The 19,833-nt window shown below is 37.3% G+C and overlaps 1 protein-coding gene across 9 annotated transcripts in view; it reads right to left on the reverse strand.

Annotated features, from left to right (window-relative positions):
* SCAPER (S-phase cyclin A associated protein in the ER) overlaps positions 1 to 19,833 on the reverse strand; it is a 413,812-nt gene that overhangs the window by 308,906 nt on the left and 85,073 nt on the right. For all 9 annotated transcript variants that reach the window (XM_055556199.1, XM_055556197.1, XM_055556200.1 and 6 more), the window contains exons 7-8: positions 19,096 to 19,212; positions 13,934 to 14,094 (exon numbers count right to left, since the gene is read on the reverse strand). In XM_055556199.1, the coding sequence (XP_055412174.1) occupies positions 13,934 to 14,094; positions 19,096 to 19,212 (278 nt within the window). The remainder of the gene's footprint in view (positions 1 to 13,933; positions 14,095 to 19,095; positions 19,213 to 19,833) is intronic.

Consider the following 19,833-nt stretch of genomic DNA (forward strand, 5'->3'; position numbering starts at 1 on the left):
ATCTTTCCCTAAGATCAGTACTATCATTCCCATATTATCAATGAGGAAACTGAGACAAAAGGTAAAGCCAAGATGCAAGTCCAGGCAAACTGGTTCTGATGTCAACAGTCTAATGGATAAGTAAAAACTGCCTCTCCATCTTTCAGAATCCAAACATAGGCCTAGCTCCAAAGTCCAAGTACTTTTCCCCTTAGTACCAAAAGTATACACTACCTTAGCAAAAAAGGAAAAAAAAAAAATGATTTTAATGATCATAAGATTATAGAATGTTAATTGAATGAACATTCAAGGATCTAGTTCAGTATTTTCCATACACATAAAAAAATGAGGGCCTATGTCCAAAGACACGGAGCAAAATAGCCCAAAATAAATATGAATCTTCTACTACAATGGTTCAAAATGTCACAGCCTGAGGTATACACGTATACAGTTAATAGCCATAATTATTAAAAGTTTATAGGCTAAAATGTAGTGTGTCAAAATTAATATGAAGATACCTAGCTCTGGCCAAGATGGAGTAGCCTGACTTGCATTTCCAGGTCCTCCTTCTTACAACTAAGAACTCTGGAAAAACACACAAAATAAGCACAGGAAGATTTTAAAAGACAGAAAGAGATAGGTGGACTGCCTAGTGACCCTGGGAGTTAAAAGCAGCATAGCGATGAGTTCTCTGTTTCCTAATTGCTTCCTATATATGACAGGATGGTACAAAGGCCTCCAACCCAGAAAGAACAAATGATACACACAAAACGGGCATCAGCAAAACTTGTTTTGCCAAGCCGAAGGGCAGAGGAAACAATGACCTAAGAAAATAATCATTTTGGCAATCCTCCTTCTATTCAGCCAACCATCAGTGGAAAACTTGCACCTCATGGTTTCAATAGGGGTAAGTAGAGAGTTGAACTTACATTGCCCACGTGGTAGAAATAGATGGTCCAACTCCCTCACCAAAACAGTTTCAGCAAAGTTGAACAGTGAGCTGAGTTTCTACTTCCAAATGACATTAAACAAGGCAGTAGGAGCTGGATTAGTCAGCACTCTACTTTTCCCCACCCCTAGTGTCAGTGGGAAACTGAACTTTCATACCCACTGAGCAGCAGTGAGACTTAATGAGGTAGTGAGAGTCAGAACTGGTAGATACTGATCCGCCCTACCCACACTGTCGTTAAGCGTCCAGTGCTGGGCACAGCCTCTACCTTCATCCAACATCAAAGACACACAGAATGAGTCAATATTCTGATCTTCCCCACCCCCAGTGTTGGCAGGTCCCACATAGAAAGCTGAGCTTTTACCCTCACCAACATCACCGCTACAGAATAAAGTAGTAGAAGACACATCTACTCGGCACATGGATCCCATTTCACCTTGTGATAATGCCAGCAGGACCCATCAGGAAGCTAAGATTCCACTCCACCTTACACAGATAAGTCAGGAGTCAGTCCTCCCCTCACTATGCCCCTCTGTTGTGTCAGTGGGGGTACAGATGAGAACTGAGCTACCTCCAGTAGCAGCCAAGGAAGTGGTGAAAGTTAGTCTCCAATTTTGCTGAAAAGGTATCATAGGGAATATCTTAAATGGAGCACAAAGGACCTTTATGCCAACAACAAAAGAAGTAACATTTGTGTTAGTGGAGTCCCAGAAAGAGAGAAGAGAGAGTGTAGGACTTAAAAAGTATTTAAAGAAAGAACGAATAAAAGCTTTCCAAACTTAGTGAAATATATAAAACTAAAGGAACTAAAAAGATATAAAACTGAAAGAACTAAGAAATCCAAAGAAACTGATGCTAAAACACATCATAATGAAACCTCTGAAAAGAAAAAACAAAGAAAAATTCTTAAAAGAAGCCATGGTGGGGTGACAAGAAGCCATAGGGAAAAGATAAATTATCTATAGCAGAACATCAGTTTTAATGACAGCAAATTTCTCTTCTGAAACACTGAAGGCCCGGAGGAAGTGGCACAACTTTCAAGGACTGAAAGAATTGTCAATCGCAAATTCTATAATCAGTGAAACTATGCTTCAGGAATGAAGAATAAATAAGGCATTCTCAGATGAAAAGAAAAATAAGCAAATGTGTCACTAGCAAACCAACCCTTAAAGGACAACCAAAGGAAATTCCCTAAAGAGAAACTAAATAAGTTTTAAAAAAAGAACATGGACCAAATTTTCCAACCAAAAGACTCAGAGTGGCATACTATATAATAAAACAAAAGCATACAGTTGTAACTGGAAATGGAACAACAGACTGGTTCCAAATAGGAAAAGGAGTACGTCAGGGCTGTATATTGTTACCCTGCTTATTTAACTTATATGCACAGTACATCATGAGAAACGCAGGACTGGAAGAAGCACAAGCTGGAATCAAGATTGCCGGGAGAAATATCAATAACCTCAGATATGCAGATAACACCACCCTTATGGCAGAAAGTGAAGAACTAAAGAGCCTCTTGATGAAAGTGAAAGAGGAGAGTGAAAAAGTTGGCTTAAAGCTCAACATTCAGAAAACTAAGATCATGGCATTCAGTCCCGTCACTTCATGGGAAATACATGGGGAAACAGTGGAAACAGTGGCTGATTTTTGGGGGGTGGGGTTCCAAAATCACTTCAGATGGTGATTGCAGCCATGAAATTAAAAGACACTTACTCCTTGGAAGGAAAGTTATGACCAACCTAGATAGCATATTCAAAAGCAGAGACATTACTTTGCCAACAAAAGTCCATCTAGTCAAAGCTATGGTTTTTCCAGTGGTCATGTATGAATGTGAGAGTTGGACTGTGAAGAAGGCTGAGCACCGAAGAACTGATGCTTTTTGAACTGTGGTGTTGGAGAAGACTCTCGAGAGTCCCTTGGACTGAAAGGAGATCGAACTAGTCAATCCTAGAGGAAATCAATCCTGAATATTCACTGGAAGGACCGATGCTGAAGCTGAAGCTCCAATACTTTGGCCACCTGATGCCAAGAGCTGACTCATTAGAAAAGACCCTGATGTTGGGAAAGACTGAAGGCAGGAGGAGAAGGGGATGACAGAGGATGAGATGGTTGGATGGCATCACCATCTCAGTGGACATGAGTCTGAGCAAGCTCCGGGAGATGGTGAAGGACAGGGAAGCCTGCAGTGCTACAGTCCACGAGGTCACAAAGAGTCGGACATGACTGAGCAACTGAACAACAACAGGCCATGCCATTACATGATTCACTACGTAGAAGATATTTTATTTCAAAGGAAAAAAATATTTACAAAAACGCTCATTCTTGTGACTAGTATATTAACTCATATTATTTTTTAAATATTGCAACTGTTACTACATTTATATTATATTTTAAAATAATGACTAGATGGAACCTGTTATCTTTTATTTGAAAAATCTGCATTTTGAAATCTGCAAGGGGAAAGCATGCTTAAATTTTTTGTTGTTTTCTTAAACTTTTTACTATTCTTTCATTATTTTATTATTTATTATATTTATACATTTTATTATGAAGATTTTCAAATACAGTACACAGAAAATAGTATTATGAAGTCCCCGCTCCAATCATTAAGTTTCAATAATTATCAACATTCAGCTGCTCTTATTTCATTTCTTCTTCCCTATTGTTTTTTCTGAAATATTTTTTAAAATTTTATCCATTTCTGGCTGTTCTAGGTCTTCGTTGCTGTGCAGGCTTTTCTCCAGTTGCAGAGAGCAGGGGTTGCTCTCCAGTTGAGGTGCCTAAGCTTCTCACCGGTGTGGCTCCCCTTGTTGTGGAGCATGGGTACTAGGGTGTCGGTCTCAGCAGCTGTTGCCCACGGGTTCAGCAGTTGCGGCTTCTGGGCTCTAGGGCACAGGCTCCATATTTGTGGCGCACGGGCTTAGTTGCTCCGCAGCAAGTGGGACCATCCCAAATCAGGGATCAAACCTGTGTCTCTTGCTTTGGAAGGCAGATTTTTTTTACCACAGAGCCACCAGGGAAGCCCTGTAATATTTTAAAAGAAATCCTAGAAACATCACTTCTCCTGGAAATATTCAGTATGTGTCCTTTTATTCTTTAATATACTTCTTTAAAACATCAGATTTTGTTCTTTCTGGCTTTGCTGGCTGTGTGCTGTGCAGGCTTTTCTCCAGTTGTGGTGAGCAGCTACTCTTTAGTTGTGGTGCGCAGGCTTCTCATTGCAGGGGCTTCTCTTGTGCAGCACAAGAGAAGGGCGTATGTGGCTTCAATAGTTGAGGCACACAGGCTCTGGATCGCAGGCTCAACAGTCGTGACACAGAGGCTTAGCTGCTCTGCAGCATGTGGGATCTTCCCCATCAAGGATCAAAACCTGTGTCTCCTACATTGGCAGGCAGAATTTTTACCACTGAGCCACCAGGGAAAGCCAGTATGTGTCTTTAAAAGATAGAATTTTTAAAATATAACAACATCATTAACATAACCAGCAAAATTACTAATAACACCTTAAATCATATACCATCCAGTTGTATTCAATTTTCATCCATGTTTAACTCTTTAAAAATTTATTTATCTCTGTTCTATACTTTAAGTATATATATATGTATATATAAAGAAAAATTATAAAATCAACCTCATAAAAACCAAATACACAAAAAGAAAAAAACAACTAAATTATGAAATTAAGTTTAACAAAAGATTTTTGATTCCAGATAATTTAACTGGCTCACCCTTAGGAACACTATGATTAATTACTTTATAAAGAAAAACAGCCCTTTTTGAAAGCTTCTTTATAGAAAAAAATACTGTTTAAAACTTGGACCTAATCCATTAATCAATAAGATGGCCAATACAAACATTATCACGCAATTAAAAAAAAAACACCTGAAATAAATGAAGCAGTTCAAAAGAAGAGTATATCAAAATAGAAACTATCAGATCAGATCAGTCGCTCAGTCGTGTCCGACTCTTTGCGACCCCATGAATCGCAGCACGCCAGGCCTCCCTGTCCATCACCAACTCCCGGAGTTCACTGAGACTCACGTCCATCGAGTCAGTGATGCCATCCAGACATCTCATCCTCTGTCGTCCCCTTCTCTTCCTGCCCCCAATCCCTCCCAGCATCAGAGTCTTTTCCAATGAGTCAACTCTTCGCATGAGGTGGCCAAAGTACTGGAGTTTCAGCTTCAGCATTATTCCTTCCAAAGAAATCCCAGGGCTGATCTCCTTCAGAATGGACTGGTTGGATCTCCTTGCAGTCCAAGGGACTCTCAAGAGTCTTCTCCAACACCACAGTTCAAAAGCATCAATTCTTCGGCGCTCAGCCTTCTTCACAGTCCAACTCTCACATCCATACACGACCACAGGAAAAACCATAGCCTTGACTAGAAGAGCCTTTGTTGGCAAAGTAATGTCTCTGCTTTTGAATATGCTATCTAGGTTGGTCATAACTTTCCTTCATATTCAAAAGCAGAGACATTACTTTGCCAACAAAGGTTCGTCTAGTCAAGGCTATGGTTGTTCCTGTGGTCATGTATAACATAGGTCTGTTAAACACTAAGAAATTAGTTGTGGACAAATTACATTTTTAATGAAAACTTCAGTAAAAACTATATCAAAAAATCATTCCCATAAATAAGGATACTTCTTAAAAACAGTAAATCATTATTTAAACTATCAGAGAACTTCTAAATACTTAAAATAATTTCATAGATGTGCCCAAAGCTCAAAACTATATTTCATACCACCATTTTTACACTCCAGAATTTTCACAAATGTCATTAATAAAGCAGTATTAAATTCAAGTCAATAAAACTAATAATTTAAAAAGCACTGGGATAATCCTATTATTTGTTATCATTTTTATTTATCACTATATTTAATTCACTAATATTTTGTTCAATGTTCAAGATAAAATGTTGCTTTACTATAATATCCTTTTAGGTTTTGATATTAAGGTTATAAAACGATCTTTTATTCTGAGGAAGAGTTTCTTTAAGATTGAAGCTATATTTACCTAAAATCTTTGGAAGACTTCACAAGTGAAGCCATCGTGACCCAGAATTTTCTTTATGAAAAAATGTTTCATTATTAACCCACATTCCCTTTTATACTTATAAGTTCCTTCAAGTTTTTCTAATTCTTGCTATGCAATTTTTGTTACATTTTTCAAGTTATTTATCAATTTCTTCTAAGTTTCTAAATTAAGTGTATAATATTGGTCATAATTTTAATATTTGTGGGATCTCTATCAACGCCCTTGTTTCATTCCTGGTACTAGGCTTTGTCTCCTCTTTTTCTTGCTATTACTAGAAATCTGTTAATTTTATTAGTCTATCTGAATAACTACATTTTGCCTTTGTTAATTTCTCTGTGTTCTCTCCTATAAACCTTTTCTTTCCATATTCCTTGGGTCTAACTTGTTCTTTTCTAATTTCTTGAAATGAACAAAATGGGGATTATAGGTTTTCCTTCTTTCTAGCTGGTATAATTGAGGCTAGAAATTTTCCTCAAAGCATAGCTTTAACCAGACCCAAGGATTTTTAAATGTTCATTTTCTTTCAACTGATATTTTCTAATTTCATCGTGACTTCTTCCCTGACTCTTGGACTTTTCAGAAATATATTCCAAAGTTATAAAAATTTGAGAATTGCACGGCTATCTTTTTATAATTAATTTCTAACTTCATTCCAATGTGTTCACACAGAATGAGTTCAATCATCTAACAGCTGTTGAAACATTTAATGGCTCAGCATGTGTCAATTTTGGTAAATGTTCCATGTGTGTCTGAATATGTATTTCAATTTACAGTTACAGCCGTAAGAAAGTAAGTAGCCTGTATTAAAATTAATCTTCCTGTCAGACACAACTACAAGAGCTAGACAAAATACATAAATGAATTGTTTAAAGGCACTGGAAAGCAACCAATATAGGCAAGATTTGAGGAATTACAATTCCTGAGAATAGAGGCAACAATGTGAGATCCACATTCACCCTAGAATTTTCCCTGAAGACTGCTGGAATTCACAGTGCAGGCAAAGTGACTCCTTGCAGAAACCACCAGTCCTATCTAGCTCAGACAGATGCTGGAGTTCACTGAATCTAAAGCAACTGGGACTTCAAGTAAAAATAATCATGGAGAGCAGGGAACTGAAGACGAGTAAGCCAAAAGAAATCTGCATTCAATCTTCCCTTAAGAAGTCTGACAACTGCTAAGCTTTGCATATACAAGGCAAGACTCCAAGAAATCCAGAAGAAAACAGCAGCTGGGGTGCTAACGAGCTAAGCAGATATTGTAGCATCTGTATGGTGCTGAGGAAACAAAAGCTGGAATTCAGGAATGAAGTGGTCTTGGCAAACACCTCAGGTTTTCAGTTAAGACCCCAAAAGGAGCAAGAAAAAACTAAAACATATCAACTTTAATAAAACCTCAAGGCATACCCTGACAGGATTAAGGTGCTCTGTTTGTTCTCTTATTGCCATAAAAAAAAATACATTTTTAGAAAAAGCCCCTGTAACCTTTCATACACAATGTTAAACATTCAATTAAATATGTGGCATACTAATAAAATAATTGAATAATAAATGAACAAGAAAAAACTGAAAATTCCCCAAAAATGTTTTTCAAAGTAACAAATCCATGGATAGTCCAGACATTTTACTTCTCAGACACAAAATTTCTAAATAGCTGTTATTAATATATTCAAGAAAATATGGATTAGACATACAGAACAGAGGATTAGTGTAATAACTAAAATGCGTATCAATACAAAGTTTCCAGACTGAAGCATTGGAATGGGAAAGAGAAAGCACTATTTGTCAGATACATCAATTACATAAAGTTAACTAATCAAGTTGTTTGGATTTTTATATTTACTGATCTTTATCTATATGTACTATCAGTTGAGATAGTTATGTTAAAATCTCCCGGTATAAATATAGACTTTTTTCAATTTTTCCTTTCAGTCCTGCCTGGTTTTGCTTTATATGTTTTAAAGATATGTATATATATATGTCGGAGAAGGCAATGGCAACCCACTCCAGTACTCTTGCCTGGAAAATCCCAAGGACGGAGGAGCCTGGTGGGCTGCAGTCCATGGGGTCGCTAAGAGTCGGACACGACTGAGAGACTTCACTTTCACTTTTCACTTTCATGCACTGGAGAAGGAAATGGCAACCCACTCCAGTGTTCTTGCCTGGAGAATCCCAAGGGTGGTGGAGCCTGGTGGGCTGCCGTCTATGGGGTCGCACAGAGTCGGACATGACTGAAGCAACTTAGCAGCAGTAGCAGCAACAGCATATATATATGTGTATGTCTAAAGCAACTTAGAATTACTTTATCTTTCTGATGAGATGACCCTTTAGTATTGAAAAAAAAAATCTCTTTAAAATGCTTCCTGTCTACTCCATTTTGTCTGGCTCTTCTAAAAATACTAGTTTTGATTTGAATAGGATATGTATAGAATATCTTTCATCTTTCCCTGTCTTTTTCTTCTGACTTTTCCATGTCTTCATATTGAAGGTATATCTCTTGTAAGTAGAATACAGGTTTATTTTTAATATGGCTTTATAATTTTTTTTTGTGATTGCAAATCAGTGCATATTTTTATTTTTATTATTTTTTAAATATAAATTTATTTATTTTAATTGGAGGGCTAATTACTTTACAATATTGTATTGGTTTTGCCACATATCAACATGAATCCGCCGCGAGTATGCACGTATTCCCCATCCTGAACCCCCCTCCCTCCTCCCTCCCCGTACCATCCCTCTGGGTCATCTCAGTGCAGCAGCTGCAAGCATCCAGTATCACGCATCAAACCTGGACTGGCGATTCGTTTCATATATGATTTTGGCGGATTCATTTTGATATATGGCAAAACTAATACAATTATGTAAAGTTTAAAAATAAAATTAAATTAAAAAAATATATATATAGTATTTAGACCATTTATATTTAATGGAGGGACTGATACAATTGCATTTACTTCTAATACACTACAATTTGTTTTTTTATTTGTCTTATCTGTTTTGTGTTTCTTTTTTCCTCTTCTCCAGTTTTCTTTTGGAGTAATCAGAAGGATTATTAGTTGAACATTCTTTTATTCTTCTTTTTTGCTTTCTTGAATTTATAACACATCCTTGACTTATATCTAATACAAATTATTTTGTAACTTCCTAGATAATGCTAGAAACTAGATAATGTAAACTCCATTTTTCTGCTATCTTTTGAATTATTGTCATAAATTTTCATTCTACATACATGTCAAGCTCCACAAGACATTGTTCCATACAGTCAATACACATTTAATGTTATCTACATGTTTACTCCTTCCAGGGTTCTTCATTCCTTCATGTATTTCTGGGTTTCTATCTGGGATCATTTACATGCCACCTGAAGAACTCTGCAGCATTTCTTTTAGTGTAAGTCTGCTAATTTCAAATTCTCTCATTTTTTTATTTATCTAAAATTACCTTTATTTCACCTTCATTTTGAAGGTTATTTGTGCTGGATGTAGAATTCTATCTTGCCAGTTATTTTCTTTCAGCACCTTAAGGATCTCATTCCACTCTCATCTGGCTTTTATCTGCTATGAGTTTACTGTTGCTCCTTTGAAAAATCTTTTTTTAAAACTCTGATTATTTGCAAAGATTTTCTAGTAGTTTTTTCAGTATTTGTAGTATATTGCATCTAGATGAGATTTATTTTGTATTTTTCCTACTTGGAGGTTTACAGCATTTCTTGAATATAAGACTTTATGTCTTTTGCAGTTTGGGAAAATCTTCAGTGAATATTACCTCCTCAAATCTTGCTTTTGCCCCATTCACTCCATCCCTTCACAGACTCCATTTACATGTGTGCCTCTTATGCTCTTCTCTGCATTCTATTTCTTTTTTCTTCATGATTTAACCTCAGTATTTTCTACTGACTTAGAATTAATTCAATACCAAGTCTCTTAAAATTTTAAATCTCTTCTAACATGTGCAACCACATTAGCTGCTTTCAGAATTTCACTTATCTTTCCGGATTCCTCTCTTACAGAGCACTGTGACCATGAAAAAATCTAGATTGGTTGCTCCCTAGACATGCACACAGCAAACATCCTGGGATCACCACCACAGAATTATTACCTTTGCCTCTTCTCTGTGCTGGCTTCCCTCTAGTAGTAACAGTGTCGATGCAGTTAAAAAAAAATGTTAAGACCTTGCATGTTTGAAAATGTCTTGAAAAATCCATTCTCACATATAATGGATAATTTGGCTGGACACAGCATTTTAGCTTTGAAATTATCTTCCTCCAGAATTTTGAAGACATTGTTCAATTTTATTGTGGCTTCTAGTAATTCAGCGAAAGTTGATTTTTTTTTGATTGATTCAGAATCAATTGTGATTCTTGGTCATTTGTATATAAACTGATTCTTTTCTATTTTTAGAGCCTCTCATCATCTGTATTACTCATAAATTTCCCAACAAATTTTGATGTCACTCTACTTTCATCCATTATACTGGACAGTTAATGGATGGCCCTTATAGTTAAAAGTTTATTATCTTCATGTTAAACAAAAGTTTCTTTAATTATTTTATGACTTCTTCCTTTATCTTTCTATAACCCATATTATTCAAATAGGGGATAGTCTCATTAACTATTTTTATATAAGATGACTAAAACTTAACATCTGAAAATACTAATCATCTTATTTCCATGAAAGTCTTTGAGTCAGGAATCTGAAGAGTACTCAGTTTTTGTTGGGGAGGTATAACAGGGTACTCTTCTCATCTCCACGTGGTGTCAGCTAGGGTGATTCAAATGAAATCAGAGAGTTCATGATGGCCTCACCACATTCCTAAAAGTTTTGATACTAGTTACTGACTGAGATAGTTCTTCTCCTGGCCACTTTGTCTTCATATGGTCTCTCATTATTTAGCAGCCTACCCTGGGCTTCTTTACAGGGCAGCTGCTGCTGCTGCTAAGTCACTTCAGTCGTGTCCAACTCCGTGAGATCATAGAGACGGCAGCCCACCAGGCTCCCCCGTCCCTGGGATTCTCCAGGCAAGAACACTGGAGTGGGTTGCCATTTCCTTCTCCAGTTCATGAAAGTGAAAAGTCAAAGTGAAGTCGCTCAGTCGTGTCTGACTCTTAGTGACCCCATGGACTGCAGCCTACCAGGCTCCTCTGTCCATGGGATTTTCCAGGCAAGAGTACTGGAGTGGGGTGCCATCGCCTTCTCTGTCTTTACAGGGCAGTTGGCTTCTAACAAGGAGAAAACTGACGCTGCCAGGACTCTTTACCAGCTAGGCTGGGAATTTACTAAACGTCACTCTAGATACATTCTATTGATCCTATCAAGTCACAGGACCAACCAAAGACTTCTGGGGAGAAAAACAGACCCTACTACCTGACGGTGGGGTGGCACGCAGGCACGTGGGTGAGAGAGACTGTCCAGACCCACTGTCACAACAGCCTGCCCCGATTCACAGCCTAGCTCCCAACTGCCAAAGTCTTCCAGGACTACCAGACATTCACCCAATTACAGCATCGGCCTCAGAGACCGGTATCTCGTGATCTACACCAGATCTGTGGAGAAGGCAATGGCACCCCACTCCAGTATTCTTGCCTGGAGAATCCCATGGATGGGGGAGCCTGGTGGGCACCGTCTATGGGGTCGCACACAGTCGGACTCGACTGAAGTGACTTAGCAGCAGCAGCAGCATACCAGATCTGGATGAGTTACTTAGGTGTGGGTTCTCTTGATCTGGAAACCTCACAGTTCAGTAGGAGGAGAGGGTTTGAAGAGGAAGAAAGATTGAGGCGTCTTAACATTATGAATAGTCTTTCACTTAACCTCTTTATTTTCAATACAATACTCCCATCTTTCAATATAGCTGGTATCCCTCGGGTCAAATACTATCTTTTGTACCTTCTCAAGAGAATCAACCTCCAATATTTTGTGGGGTGAGTGAGATACATCTACTCTCATCCTACTATTCAGAGTAATGAAAAATTGAGGAAGATTCAAGATTCTTCTTAACTTATAATCCCTATCTATACTCTCACTTCCAAAGATATCTGCTCACACCAATTTTTGATCTTTTGGAATTTATGTGGAGCAAACTGGATCGCTTGACATTGACAGTTTTGCCCACTCTCGGAGCTGAGGATGCAGCTAGCTTACTCAAATGTCACCACTGATCTTTCTACTTTCCAACTTTCCAAATTTTGCTCATATCATCTCTTCTCCTGTCTCTTTTTCTTTAAGTCCTTCCATATCATTTCAGTTGAGTTTGGGGAAAGAGTAAGGTAACTGTTTGTGCTCACTTTGTCATCTTTAACAAAAACCAATTTTATAGCATATTATTAAAAACTTGAGTGTTATAGCTACTGCAGTTATAAATTAAACTTAAGTTATACACCATAACTCAGTGCACACTTCAGTTGCTCAGGTCCAACTCTTTGTGACTCCATGAACTGTAGCACCACCAGGCTTCCCTGTCCATCACCAACTCCCAGAGCTTGCTCACAGAGCACAACAGTACATCAAAACCCCAAAATGGAAAACTAAAGTGGTCAAAAACAAAATTCCCTGGTACATTAACAATATAATTTTTCAGTTTAGTCATAATTAAGATCAATCATTTCACTTCAACCAAATGGGTCACACTCATAAATACTGCTTTAAACAAAACTATGATACATCTGTAACATCTTACAGAAAAACCCAAACGAACTTTTTGGCTAACCCAATATAATTCCTTGTGGTTTTGATTTTTTAATACATTTCTCTCAGACCCTTTTAAGATACAGACACTAAGCTTTACGATTATACATTTTCCTACCTTTTCCTAAGAAAGAACTCATGCCTACTCTCAGTTTTCTACTTTCTCAATAGAGAAAGCACGGGCAATATATTCTATAAAAGTAAGGCATATATTTGAAACAAGCCAATACATCTTACTGAGACCAAAATGGGAAAAACAACACAATATCAGTAATGAAGATGTTGCATTACCTTTGTTATATCCAATAAAACATTTACAAACCAAAAAGCTCCAAACAGATCTTTCATCAAAGAGAAAAGAAAGCAGTATTCTCAAGTTGTCTCTAACTCATAATACAAATTCATTATTTCTTACTATCACTCTAAAATCTAAGTCTCTAAAAATGTATATAAAAAAAATCTACCCTGGGGCTTCCCTGCTTGTCCAGTGGTTAAGAATCCACCTTGCAATGCAGGGGCCACCGGTTCAATCCCTGGTCCAGAAAGATTCCACATGCTGTGAAGCAACTAAGCCCACGTGGCACAACTACTGAGCACATGGGTCACAACTACTGAAGCCCGTCACCCTAGCGCCTGTGCTCTGCAACAAGAGAAGTCACCTCAACGATAAGCCTGCACACCACAGTGAAGAGTAGCGACCCCAACTGGCCACGGCTAGAGAAAGCCCATGCACAGCAGTGAAGACCTAATGCAGCTGAAAATTTTAAAAAATCCACCCTGAATTTATGTAGAAAACCCCTAAGGAATAAATAAAGGTGGGTCTTTAGAATAATGGCCCTTCTATTTATTTTTGACCTTTATTTATTCTGATGGTATGGAAAACAGATACATGAGTAAAGATAAACAGGATATTATTTCAGTATTTAAAATACTAATGAAATGCATTTAAATACTATTTAAATATTAATGAAGTACTGGCATGACATTTTAAAGTAGAGGATGAACTACTGTATTTCTTTTCTACTTTAAGTCAAAAGAGTTATAAAGGATCTTAATAAATGAATTGACAAAAGACATCATTCTCAAACTCGAGACTAGAATGATCTTCCTAAGTTTTCATATAGTTTTTAAGATTATTTTATGATTTTAACTAAGGCAAATTAACATCACAGAAATGATGCACCCAGATAAATATATAATGCTACTATGACCAATTTCAAATAAAATATATAGATCAACGTAAATCCACTTGTCTACTGCATAAAAAGGTTGACTCAAAACCACTTGCCATTTCTGCGGGAAGGCTTCTGCACTGCCACTGGTGGGCAAGACGGGGCAGGTGCTACATCTGAAGAAGCAGTAGAGCCTGTATGGTGAGCCTTTACCTTGTCAGCCCAACTGACCCCTGTGGGAGCCAGACGCGGAGCAGCCACTGTGCCAGATGAACCCCTATGGAGAAAATGACTGAATTTAATAAATCAAATATATGTTAAAATTTTAAATATATACTTAATATATTTAAATTTTAAATGAATTATATGTGTGAATGTATATCTACACATACAGGATAACATATATCATAGCAACTTAAGGCAAATATATTCATAAATATCCTGGACTAATACTTCATTAGTCCAGCATAACATACAGTATGGGAACAAACATAATATAAAAGCTGTCACTAGTTCAGTTTAAAAGAAAATCTCAGTGAAATGGAGAATCTTAAAAAATATGCACATATACCTGCACATATACCCTTAACTTTTTATTTTCATTTAAAACCCTTATCTATTAATAATATAAATGTCCATTAATTTGACCATATATCAACACAGGCACTATTAAAACAGGGTTTTTAACATGTATTATTTCTTACATGAACCTCAAGTATGATACCTCATTGACAATGTCCAATTTGGGGTTTTTTGAAATGGAGTGATAATTTAGTGACACCTATTAAATAAGAACACAATTCTTCTCAACTTTAATAATCTCTCCAAAGAAGGCAATGGCAACCTACTCCAGTACTCTTGCCTGGAAAATCCCATGGGAGGAGCTTTGTAGGCTGCAGTCCATGGAGTCACTAAGAGTCGGACATGACTGAGTGACTTCACTTTCACTTTTCACTTTCATGCACTGGAGAAGGAAATGGCAACCCACTCCAGTGTTCCTGCCTGGAGAATCCCAGAGATGGGGGAGCCTGGTGGGCTGCCGTCTGTGGGGTCGCACAGAGTCAGGCACGACTGAAGTGACTTAGCAAGCTTTTATAGTTGTCCTATCCACTTTTCATTTGACAGCAAAACTTTAACAGTTCACTTTATCAAAGCTTCCCAAAAACTCATCCTAGTTTTCACAGAAACAATGACTCATTTTACACTCATATTTTAGTGGTTTACTTAATATTTAAGTTATGAGTCAAAATACAGACAACTTAAATAAACAAGTTTGGTAACTAACTGCAGAGTCTAAAGCATTTAACTCAACCAGTAAGAAGAGAAATGAGTATATATACTAAAGTCAGCCTATAAGCCACAGTTTTTCAGCACACTAAATTTATTATCATTTTATGATGATAATAAAGGGTGTCAATTAATTCAATGATACAACACATGAAGATCAATATGAGAACTTTATTATTTATGCATTAAAGAATTTCAGTGTTAAAATAAACCATGCACCATGTAAGACTCTGCATTACAGACCAACGGAATGCATTACAGGGGAATTTCTCTTTAAATGGTGCTTGAATATACAAACATTCGCTTTTATTTGCTTATATATCTTTCCTCAACTCCACTAAAGTTCAATTATTATAAGGCTCTGTTAGGTAGGTAAAATAGGGAAAAGGAGTCCAAAATGGCAGTGGCTAAAAGACAAGGAAGAGAAAAGCCCACAAAAATAAAACAAAGGAAGGTCCGAGGACCGGAGTGAGGACCTCAGGTAAAACAAACAACACTCCTGGCTGGCCCAATTTACATAGGACAGACCCAGAGAGAAAAAAACATATAAAAAGAGGAGCCAAAGCTAGCTCGCTCGCTCTCTCTCCCGCGCGCTGGGGCATTCTTCTCGTCTTTGGATTTACGTGCCCTCACGCCTAGAAGATGGATTTTCCTGCTATCTTCTAAATTAAATAGAGCTGTAACACTGAACTGTAACACTGATTTGTCTAAGAGCTAAAACATGGTCTGTTCGAGACCTGAGAGCTATAACATGGTCTATCGAAGACCCAAGAGCTGTGAGACGCCGAGGGGGCTTTAATGTCCGTCACTCCAAATCTTTGTTGTGACAAGACAAAAACCCGAGGAACATACACTCACGTGACAGCACCAAAGTCCATCAACCTTCACCTAGGGCAATACTATCTAATAATCTCATTTAAAGCAAAAAACTGATTCTACTGAGTAACACTTAGTGAGCTCTTACTAAGGGCTGAGTACAATGCTAGGTGCTTGGGATACAGAAAATATGACAAACATCTTGCCTTAAAGAAGGTCATAGTGTAAACACAAAAAATAAACATTAAAAACTTTAACACACTGAAAATCTAATAATAATATACATATATGCAAGGCTCAGCAGTAACAGGAGATGAAACTGACTGTGGACATGGAGACAGGAACAATGAGAAGCCACGAAGAAAGGGTAAGTTTTAACCGAACAAAGATAACTGACCAAGCAAACTACTTACTGACCCTCACACTACAAATGTTAAGGCTCACTCTAAAGAACTAGAGTCCAAACAGATATTTATCTTTAAAAGTGAATTTTGCTATGGAAATTTAAGGAAAACAACAGTGATAACTTCCACGAACAACATCATAGCTGCCAGAGGTATCAACAGAATTTTGGGTAAACAGGGGCTAACTTAAAAGGCAACCATGGAGAATGAGAAGTCCTTGGGGGGCTTTGAAAAGCTCTAACACATTCCTGGAAATCAAGAAGACCACACACATGTGCTGGGTTGTGTGCAAACTCAGGAAAGGTCTGAAACAGCTCTAATCTTTCACCTCTGACTGCCCTTGAGGCTCTGAGGAAGCAGGAATTGAGAGCAAAGTTAGAATTGTAAACTCCAGAGCACTGAAGACATGCTGATCACACGTAAAACTAGAAAAGAGCTAGGTGATTTATTGGTTTGAGGCATTTAAGGAAATTTCTGTCAAAGCATTAGCTGGCAACTAAGATAACTAAGTAGAGACTTCAGTGACTGTAATAACAAAAAACATAGACTTCAGAAGACTAGTTCAAGAAAGTCACTAAACAAACAAATAGTAGCAAAACCACCACCACTAAACAGTGACAACAAATCCTGAAAAGTGTAGCTATCTGATCTCCAGAGCTATCACACTATACTATTTAAAATATCCAATTTTTAACAAAAGCCATAAAACAACGCAAAGAAACAGGAAAGTATAGCCTACTCACAGACACACAAAAGAAAAGCAACCAAAATAAGTCCTGAAGGAAGCTTGAATGTTAGACTTACTAGACAAAGACTTTAAATGAGCTATTATAAATATGTTCAAAGAATATTCAAGAACAAAACACACCCACGTCTAAAAATAAAGTATGAGAAAAATGTTTCACCAAATACAGGATATCAATAAAAATTAAATCAAATATGAAAAATAATCACAGAGACTTAGATTCTGTGTTCCCAGTTCATAGGGCTCAGGTTTGATCCCTGGTCAAGGAAGTAGACTCCAAACGCCACAACTAAAGACCCCACATGCCACAATGAAGACTGAAGATCCCATGTGCTGCAACTAAGACCTGTCACAGTCAAATAAATAAACAAATAAATACTTTAAAAGAATTACATAGGTGTTCTGGAGTTGAAAAGTACAATAATGAAAATGAAAAATTCACCAGAGGGGCTCAACAGCAGAATTAAGCTTGCAAAATAAAGAATTAGCAAATTTAAAAAGAGGTAAATTGAGACTATCTAATCAAGGCTATGGTTTTTCCAGTGGTCATGTATGGATGTGAGAGTTGGACTGTGAAGAAAGCTGAGCGCCAAAGAACTGATGCTTTTGAACTGTGGTGTTGGAGAAGACTCTTGAGAGTCCCTTGCACTGCAAGGAGATCCAACCAGTCCATTCTAAAGGAGATCAGCCCTGGGATTTCTTTGGAAGGAATGATGCTAAAGCTGAAACTCCAGTACTTTGGCCACCTCATGCGAAGAGTTGACTCATTGGAAAAGACTCTGATGCTGGGAGGGACTGGGGGCAGGAGGGGACAACGGAGGATGAGATGGCTGGATGGCATCACCAACTTGATGGACGTTGAGTTTGAGTGAAGTCCAGGAGTTGGTGATGGACAGGGAGGCCTGGCATGCTGCAATTCATGGGGTCGCAAAGAGTCGGACATGACTGAGCGACTGAACTGAACCCAAAAATCAGAAAGAAAAATGAATGCAGAAATTTGAACAGAGTCTCAAAGACTGTGGAACACCATCATGAGTAACACAATCTCAGTATGAGTGGAATTTCCAGAGGAGAGGAGAGAGAAAAAGGGACAGAAAGGGTATCTGTAGAAATAATGGACAAAAACTTACTAAATTTGATGAAAAACACTTATCTACAAATCTAAAAGAGCTCTACAAACTCCACACCTAAATACATCATAATCAAACTATTGACAATGAAAGACAAAGAGAGAATCTTGAGAGCACCAAGAGAGAGAACTGAGGTATCTTATGAAAGAATAACACCTTATTTCTCATCAGAAGCCATGGAAGCCAGAAGGCAGTGAGAGGACATAGTCAAAGTGCTAAAACAGAAACACTCTCAATCAAGAATTCTATGTACAGCAAAACTATCCTTCAAAAAATTGAAAGATAAATTAAGATATTCTCAGATAAACAAAACCTGATAAAAACTGCTACCAGCAGACCTGCCTAATAAGATATATTAAAGACAGCTCCAGTTAAATGACAGGCCACCAGACAGTAACCTGAATCCACATGAAGAGATAAAGAGAACCACCAAAAGTAAATAACTACGTAGGTAAATACAAAAGACAGCACAACCTCATTTCTTCTTATAACTCTTCTGTTATGTGATATAAAAGACAACTTCATAAAATAGTAATTATACAACTGTTGATAAGATTATAATGTATAAAGATATATTACTGTCCATATGACACATAACACAGTTTATGATATATTTAGGTCATCTGTTGTGAAATTGACAATTCATGCTACTAATCATTTAGCATGACATATGTTTCTGAGTTTTAACTTTGGGATCCTATGTTTGAACATAAAATACTTCCTAAAAGTTAAAACTTTACTCTCCTGGATTTTAACTTTTTATTCAAACATAAACAAAAACATATACAACGATATATTTATAGTGAAATGCAAGTTTTATAATACAAGTATATTGTCCACAAAAAATTTATTTACTATAATGTAAGCCTTAGTAGCCTTTTTTGAGTTCATCTCACCCAAAATTTAAGCTTCTTCGAGCATTTGATGTTACATTGATTCTATCTGTTGATGGACTTGGAATCACATGACGTCCTGGGGACATCTTCTTTACTTCCCATGCCAACGAAGTTGGTCTGCCAATTCAAGACACACAAAAGATTAAAAGAGAAAAGAGGTGGCGGCAATGGTGGTGGTGGTAGGGTAGTCTAATCTTTTCTCTTTGTTGTTAAGTGCATGAAAACATAAGCAGATCACAATTTTTCCTTGGTACACTGTCTATCAGAAAGTTCTTTACCATATTACCAGTAAATAATTCCAGATGATGCATGGTCCAGGATTTTCCATCCACTACAGCAGGTTATGGGGTTACAAAGACACAATATAAACTACTTATATTTTAAAAGCTTCCATACACCCAGCTAAAAACACATTAAAAAGGCAATGGTACTAATTTTGGCTACTGTATCCAGTATTGTTGGAGAGCTAAGAGTGTAGAGCAGAGATCAAGACAGAAACTGCTGAGGGTTAAACTGAAGAATACACATTCATCCTCTACCTTACCCACAAGAGCAACATCATAAACATTTCACTGTTCTTTGCTAGAAAAGCTAACTATTCCTCCTTCTTCACTGGTCCCACACCAATCAGTTGATAGGATGCATAATCTCTACTTGAAAAAAATTTCCCCAAGCAATATCTTCTCTATCCTACGCCCTCAATCAGACCTCCATAACTCTCCAAATGTCCTAGCCTCT

The sequence above is a fragment of the Bubalus kerabau genome, chromosome 19 (genome assembly GCF_029407905.1).
Source record: "Bubalus kerabau isolate K-KA32 ecotype Philippines breed swamp buffalo chromosome 19, PCC_UOA_SB_1v2, whole genome shotgun sequence".
NCBI classification, from domain to species: Eukaryota; Metazoa; Chordata; class Mammalia; order Artiodactyla; family Bovidae; genus Bubalus; species Bubalus kerabau.